A 7,454-nucleotide genomic window follows, 5' to 3' on the forward strand; every position below is an offset into this window, starting at 1 on the left:
GCGTTTAACCGGCTTGACCGTATTGCTACGACACCTTCGGAAATCAATGAACTGGGGAAAATGAAGGCGTCTTTTCTGGCAGGAACTCAGGTGCTTGCTGATGCGGATCAAAAAGCAGATGATGTTGAAGGAGTTAGAAGGTGGCTCACTGAATTCCAAGATGCTTCCTTCAAGGCAGAAAATATTCTCGAAGTCCTATCTATGATTCCATTACTTACTCGGAAGCATTGGACATGGAAATCTAATTTTGCGCAAGAAGAGAAAAAGATGCATGAAATGGCTCATGAAAAGATACCCGGCGTGCTTGCGCTACTGGACCGTCTTGTCGGTCAAATAAAAGTGCTTGGACTGAGAGAAGCACAGTGGATGCCAAGGTCACACATGAGTCGTCTTCTTTATTCTCATGACATATATCTTGGGCGAGAGGCAGATAAGCGAGCCTTAACCAATTTGCTATTGTCTAATGATATATTTCCCTGTGGAACTCCTTTTGTTATCTCAGTTAATGGTATGCCAGGGATTGGCAAGACTGCACTGGTACAAGTCGTTTACAATGACGAAAGTTTGGCCAGGTACTTTGATCTTAAAGTGTGGATCTGTGTTGGGCAAGACTTTGATGTCTTCAGGGTAACCAAAGATGTTCTCCAAAAAATCACTTCTGTTGCAGCTAACACTGAGTATCTACCTTCACTTCAAGGCCAGCTGATGGAAACGCTTGCGGGGAAGAGGTTTCTACTTGTTCTAGATGATTTTTGGTCTGAGGGCAGTTCAGAATGGAAAATTTTCCTCTCTGCTTTCACTGGCGCATCCGAAGGAAGCAAAATAGTTATAACTACTCAAAATGATATTTCCGCTTCTATCACGCATGCAGCTCAAACCTACCAACTGAAGCTGATGACTGACACAGAATGCTGGGAGCTGATCCGTAGTTCCGTTTTGGAGAATAAGTCAGTAAGCTCTATAGACCAAGAACAAGAAAGAGTTGGCAAAAAGATCGCAGAACAATGTAAGGGCTTGCCATTAGCAGCAACATTTATCGCATCTCATCTCAAATCCAAGCCAGATCTCAGTGAATGGGAAGTTGTATCAAGCAATTTCTTACACTACACTACCGATGTCCTTGAAGTTCTAAGGCGGAGCTATGATTCTCTCCCTTGTCACCTTAAGCGATGTTTTGCATTCTGCTCCATATTCCCAAAGGGTTACGAGGTTGATAGGAAGAACTTGGTGCTTCTATGGATGGCAGTTGACCTCTTATACCAACCCGGGACCGGGAGCAACCAAAGATTGGAAGACATTGGTAACAAGTACCTCGATGATTTAGTTGCTAGATCTTTTCTCCAGTCAGTGGACTCTAAGAAAAGGTTTACAATGCACGATCTCATGAATGATTTAGCTAAAACTGTTGCAGTAGATTTTTGCTACAGACTGGAAGATGAGAGTTTAGTGCAGCAGATACCAAAGAGGGTCCGACATATATCCTTTTGTGGGAAGCAATGGGATTCTTCTGTAGCTTCCACTCTCATCCGTGGAGCTAAGTATCTGAGAACCTTTCTTCCGCTAGTTGTCTCATCTTTTGGGTGTTCTAAACTAGTAGAGAAAGCTCTGGACCCGTTGCCAGACTTCTCAGAACAGACATTGAGGTGTCTACGTATTCTTAGCTTGTCTCATTACCATATAACCAGATTGCCTGAATCATTCGAGGGACTAATGACGCTGCGATATCTAGATCTGTCCAACACCGAAGTGATAGAAATTCCAGCTTTTGTGATGGGACTCCATAATCTACAGACGCTTTTCTTGTCAAATTGCCGTCAACTAAGGACACTGACAGCAAGCATAGTAGACCTCATCAACTTGCGTTATCTTGTCCTCTTACGGACTCCATTAGTAGAGATGCCATTGGGAATTAGTAAACTTACAAGCTTGCAGAATCTGTCAAATTTCGTTGTAGCAAATCTGAATGGGGCCTCGCTGGAAGAACTGAGAGAACTTTCTCATCTTCGAGGGACACTTCACATCTCTGAGCTGCAAAATGTGGTTACCCTAGAAGAAGCAAGTGCCGCTTGTTTGAGGGAAAAGCCACTCCTCAAAAAGTTGGTCCTCACATGGAATATGAAAATTTCTGGTTGCAATACAATAGCTTGTGAGCAAAGTGGGTTGCTCCGAATGTTGCAACCTCATCATAACTTGAAAAAGGTTAGCATAAACTCGTATGGGGGTGCAACATTTCCTAAGTGGTTGGGTCATACTTCATTTACCAGCATGACCTCTGTCTATTTGACAAGCTGCAGTCTCTGTATATTGCTGCCGTCACTGGGACAGCTACCAAAACTCAAGTACCTTAGCATTGAGAAATTCAAGATACTGCAGAAGATTGGTCTAGAGTTTTTCTACGGTGAGAACGACAGTGTCTCGACCCTAGAACCGTTTCCATGCCTTGAGGATCTAAGTTTCTACGACATGCCAAGATGGGAAGAATGGCGTTGTCCTGAACTAGAAGGTAGGATCTTTCCACGCCTTGATAAACTGACCATTAAAAGTTGTCCCAGACTGACAAAAAAGTTCTTGAAGGGGCTTCCAGATTCCACTAAAGTTGACTATGGCAAAACTTCAGAACCATATTTGCCTAGAAACAAAGAGTTGCATAGCGAAAACAAGGAGCTATGTAGGCCAGAATCTGAAATCTCATCACTTGGAGCCTCATCTAGTGATGCTGCTAGCACTTATGGGAAAAGGATGCCTCAGGCAGACGAAGATGAAACTGGTTTTGAGAGTATTAAAGTGATAAAAGTTCCGCAGCTCAAAAAAGTTTCTGCAAGTATAAAAAGACTACATATTGAAGGATGCCTCAGAGAAAAATCTCTACCAGAGAGCTTGCTGCAAGATTGTCCCAGTCTCCAAGAACTTTTAGTCGTTAGTTGCCATTCCCTGGAGGCCTTGCCTGGAGAATACCCTTCCACCACTTTGAAAACCCTGTACATAAGAGATTGCATGAAGCTGGAGTTTTTAGAAACTGTGCAAACAAATCTCATATTCCCACAGCTCGAGGATCTCTTCATAGACACTAGTTGCAGCAATCTCCAGGTATTCCCGTTTGCCAGTTTCCAGAATCTCAGAAGCCTTTCATTAAGACACTGTGAGAAACTGAGTGGTTTCACCGTGGCTCGTCATGATGTTCGTTTAGCTCTTGAGTCCTTAGAGATTATGGATTGCCCGATGCTGAAACTTTTCTCTAGCGGACTGGGAACCTTGAAACTCACGTCATTGTTAATCTCGAATTGTGGGAATCTCAAAAAACTGCCTCCAGATTTGAAGGAGTTCACTTCTCTTCTTTCCATCCATATAAACGAGTGTCCTGAAGTTCAGCACGTTGTGTTCTATGCTTCGGGTTACTACGGTTTCCCGAAAAGTCTTCAAACGCTTTGCATCAATTTCTGCACAAAGCTCAGACCTATGGCGTGGGAATTGAATAAACTTCCTAACTTGCGTGATGTTCAGATCAAGGGAGGAAATGATGACGTTAAATCTTTCCCACCAGATGAAAACCTTAACCTCCTGCCTTGGGGTCTTAACTCTCTACTGATAGGCGAATTCAAGAATCTCCGGACTTTGAATAACAAAGCACTTAGAGCGTTAAGGATTCTAAGGATGCTAGAAATCAGCGGATGTGATAAGTTAGCATCACTACCAGATGAAGGCTTTCCTTCCTCCCTGTCTCTCCTGCGCATAAATGGTTGTCCTATACTGAAAGAAAAGATATTCAGAAAAAAAATTGAATGGTTCAAGATCAAGCATATCCAGCGGGTGGTGATTGATGGTGAAGAACTCATGCGTTGAAGGTACATAGTAGCGACATGTCTTTCTATGACATTGAGAACTTACATAGACAGAAGACGTATCCATATTCAGTAAATTATTCATACTGTTGCTTTGTTTCCTTGCAGGAAGAAAACTAACCTCAGATTGAAGGAAGTTGGAAAAAAAGCTTCAAGCCGAGCTGGAGGTACGTTGAAGTTTAAGAGAACATCTATATTGCAAAGAGACACTGCAGGCAATGACAGAGTGAATATTTGACACATTCATATTTTCCCACTGTGTTTTAAGGAAATCTTTTTGTCAGTCAATTTCCATTGCATCGTACCACTTTGTTTTCGTGGGGAAGATGGTGATAGTACAACACCGGGGACCTGATTTGATATACACAACATTGTAATTTCATTATGGTAACATCTTTTGAACTGTTGGTAAACATTAAAACAATGAGTCCGTTGGGAAAAAGATTATTCACTAAAGCCTAGACCCTACACGAGAACTCCCCAAAATGCTCCAAAAACTCCTTTGAGAAAGATATTAAACTGTAATGTAGTATCTCAGTCTAAAAATGAGTTTCAGCACTCAGAACAAGAGCATGCTCATGGTTTCTTTTGCTTTCCAGATACTACATAGCTGGAAATATAAGTGCTCTAGGAAAAGAAAATGACAACTGGAAAATATTACTAAAGGAAAAACTAAATGTTGCATCATCACTCTCTTTCATCAGCAAAAGCTAGTACTGAGTCAGTTTCTCCTAGCTTGTGGATGGTGATCGAGTGATTTGTGATCTCACTGGCGTCTTTGAAGGGCTTACCCTGAAGAAATCAAAAGAATTAATATCATATTTTGTTGTCAAAAAAAAAACAAAAATAATATCATATTTTGAATATTCAATGAAAGGTTTATTACAAAAGAGAAACATGCATGTACCTTATTGGCTGAGATCCTAAGACTAAGCCGCTGCAGTTTAGTGCCGCAACTGCACTCTCTGCCTTTTTCATCCCGAAAACAAACATATCATCAGTTGTTCAGTATGACACAAAAGCTGAGTTTTTACCAGAATCTGAGGAGCTTACCATGGCAAATTCAACAAAAGCTATGCGAGTAGAATGCATTTGGTCACCGAGAAGCCTTAAGCGAGTAACCTGTGTAGATAAGAAAGAAAGAAAACAAACTTGAGTATTATTGTGGCATTCACAAATTTCATATTATCTTTCAGAAAGAAGAACATAGTAGTTTTTGGATTCTGGACTGACCTCACCGCATCCAGACTGAAAGAAGGTTTTGACATCATCTTCAGTAGCCTGCAGTTTAAAGGAACTATCTTCAAACTGGGAACAAGGACGTAGATGCCAAACATATATATTAACCGGGAAAAAGTATTTACATTCTTGTCAACATTTGTGCAGTAGATGGTCCTTGTACACATCTCTCTTTCATCTTCTGACTGAATAAAAACACCAAAGGGAAACCACAGGTTTTAGTTACAAAATTGTATATACTAGAATCAAATTTGATAGCAGTTCTTGAAACTCTAGTTATACCCTGGGGAGAAATGTGGGATTCACTGGAAGAATAGCAGTTTTTGAAGGTAAGACTCTAACTGGGTAAAATCCAATCATTGTTCCACCGAGAGTTAAAGCCGCTCGTGCACCTTCTGTTCTTTTTTTTAAAACAAATGCATACTAATGTAAGTCAAATTTGAGACTTGAATTTTTGGTAAAGAAGATTACAAAAAAAAATCCAATAGCTTTAACTTACGGTCATCAGAAAACTCAACAAACGCAAAGCGAAGAACTGAATTTGGATCTCCACAGATTCGACAATCAACAACCTTCAGAAGAAGAATGCTATGTTACTACTTCAACAACAAAAGATAACAACCGGCAATAAAAATCTTAAAATGATTTCAACTTACTTGTCCACAGCTGCTGAACAAGCCAGCAAGGACTTCCTCAGTCACCTAATTGAAAAAAAATAAAATGTATAGGTAATTAATGAAATGCAACATTGAACTACATTTCTGAAAACCTGAAGAGAGAGGCTTTAAGGTAACTTACACTCTGATCAATGTCAGAGACATATACTGTTCTTCTAATACTATCTTCCCTTTGAGCCTTAGAAGCTCTTCCAGGTAACCTCAGTTTCCTCCCTTGGTTAAAGTTGTTTCTTCTCTGTACTCCACAAAACCAAACACAGACAATTTAGCATATTTCAATTGATGAAATGTTGAGTCAAGACCATACAAGTGTTGCAAAACTTGACAATGTACAACCAAATCAAACAAAACAAGATCAAAAACCAAAACTTTTTCTATTTTGAACCATCAAGATGGAGACTTTCCAGCACAGAGAACTCAATCTGATATTGTACAACAAAAAAAATCCAAACTTTTCAATAAAGATGTATCAATGAGAAACAGGATTATACATACCCTGCGGTGAATGCCATCCTTTTTGTTGTTGTCTTCAGCAGATGGCTTTTTAGAATCGTCAGAAGAGAGATTCTTCTTGTAAGAAGGGAAAAACTCCTTAGCTTGAGGATTGAGTCTCTTGAACATGGCCACAAGCTTCTTCATTTGATCATATTCCGGTTTGGATGATTTGGGTTTGAGGTCCGATTCGGTTTCCGGTTTAGAATCCGTCACCAAGCTCTTCTCAATTCCCTCACCACCATCGTTGATTACCTCATTTGGATCAGTGGCAATCTCAGTGATCGCAGCCATTATTTTCAGATCAGAAAATTCCAAACAGAGGAATCAAAAGTTGCGAGCTTTTTTTTTTTCTCTCCTTCAGTCGTAATTTATTTGGGATAAAGAGAAAAAAAATGCAAAATTTTGATGAGATTAATCAAGTTTTATAGGACAGACATTATCAGAATTCGAAGACGAGAATGCTTTGATCGTAAATATATACAAAAAATCTGATTCGGTGGCTGTGGCTGTGGCGATGAAGAAGAAGAAAAAGGAATGATGGGTTTTGGTTTCTTGCTTTGGCCTTTTTCCGGACTAATTAAGCAATTTTAATATTTTTTCTATATAATAATTTCGTCAAATGGAACAATAAATAAATCGAAAAAGATAAAAAAAAAAAAGAAAAAAAAAGATGATTCTTTATTAATTTATGTTCATTCTCTTTAGAAACTTATATAATTTCATTTTATTATTTAAATATGTTTTTTAAATGGATTTTTTAATATATATTATGGATAGTGTCTTTTTTTTGTCTTTCAATATGGACTGCATTGAACTGTGTTACGTAAACTATAAACATATCAACAGCAGAAGAATGAATGTTTTTTTATGAACTTTATATTTTCTCCATAATTGCAATTGGCATAATAAAAGTCCATAAAACTTTTGGATTTTTTGCGATTTTTTTCTTTTCTACTATTGGTGAGATTCTTCGGCCACAATGCTCAATGCATCACAGTGGATTCCCTATAGTTCCACTTTATCATCTGCTACATTTTATTCTGTTTTGTTATTTTATTTTTCTCCCTCTCTTAAAATTTGGGTTTCAGTTATTTTTGTATGGAGATACTCTTGATAAGTGATGACAGTAACCACACACCAATAAGATAATCTTTTGTTTTGATACAAATACAAATACTGAAAATGAATTTTCCTTCGGAAAAGA

General features: G+C 38.9%; 2 protein-coding genes across 5 annotated transcripts in view; one reads left to right on the plus strand and one right to left on the minus strand.

Annotated features, from left to right (window-relative positions):
- Positions 1–6,820, minus strand: part of LOC104742884 (polyadenylate-binding protein-interacting protein 8) — a 12,362-nt gene extending 5,542 nt beyond the window's left edge. Inside the window, exons 1-10 of one of the 4 annotated variants that reach the window (XM_010463963.2) lie at positions 6,251–6,820; positions 5,877–5,990; positions 5,735–5,779; positions 5,578–5,650; positions 5,361–5,473; positions 5,204–5,263; positions 5,073–5,120; positions 4,893–4,961; positions 4,747–4,804; positions 4,326–4,631 (exon numbers count right to left, since the gene is read on the minus strand). In XM_010463963.2, the coding sequence (XP_010462265.1) occupies positions 4,784–4,804; positions 4,893–4,961; positions 5,073–5,120; positions 5,204–5,263; positions 5,361–5,473; positions 5,578–5,650; positions 5,735–5,779; positions 5,877–5,990; positions 6,251–6,541 (834 nt within the window). In that variant the 5' untranslated portion in view covers positions 6,542–6,820 and the 3' untranslated portion in view covers positions 4,326–4,631; positions 4,747–4,783. Of the gene's footprint in view, positions 1–4,325; positions 4,632–4,746; positions 4,809–4,892; positions 4,962–5,072; positions 5,121–5,203; positions 5,264–5,360; positions 5,474–5,577; positions 5,651–5,734; positions 5,780–5,876; positions 5,991–6,250 lie in introns of those variants that run through there. The other 3 variants (XM_010463961.2, XM_010463962.2, XM_010463965.2) reach the window with 3 other exon arrangements.
- LOC104742885 (putative disease resistance protein At3g14460) lies at positions 1,337–4,143 on the plus strand. Its single transcript, XM_010463966.2, has 2 exons — positions 1,337–3,842; positions 3,948–4,143. Exon 1 carries the CDS (start codon positions 1,372–1,374, stop codon positions 3,838–3,840), a length of 2,469 nt encoding a protein of 822 aa, XP_010462268.2. The 5' UTR covers positions 1,337–1,371; the 3' UTR covers positions 3,841–3,842; positions 3,948–4,143.

The sequence above is a fragment of the Camelina sativa genome, chromosome 14 (genome assembly GCF_000633955.1).
Source record: "Camelina sativa cultivar DH55 chromosome 14, Cs, whole genome shotgun sequence".
Taxonomy (NCBI): Eukaryota; Viridiplantae; Streptophyta; class Magnoliopsida; order Brassicales; family Brassicaceae; genus Camelina; species Camelina sativa.

Excerpts from the sequence above, each read along its gene's own strand:
- LOC104742885 (XM_010463966.2), top strand. The coding sequence starts at position 1,372 with ATGCACGATCTCATGAATGATTTAGCTAAAACTGTTGCAGTAGATTTT.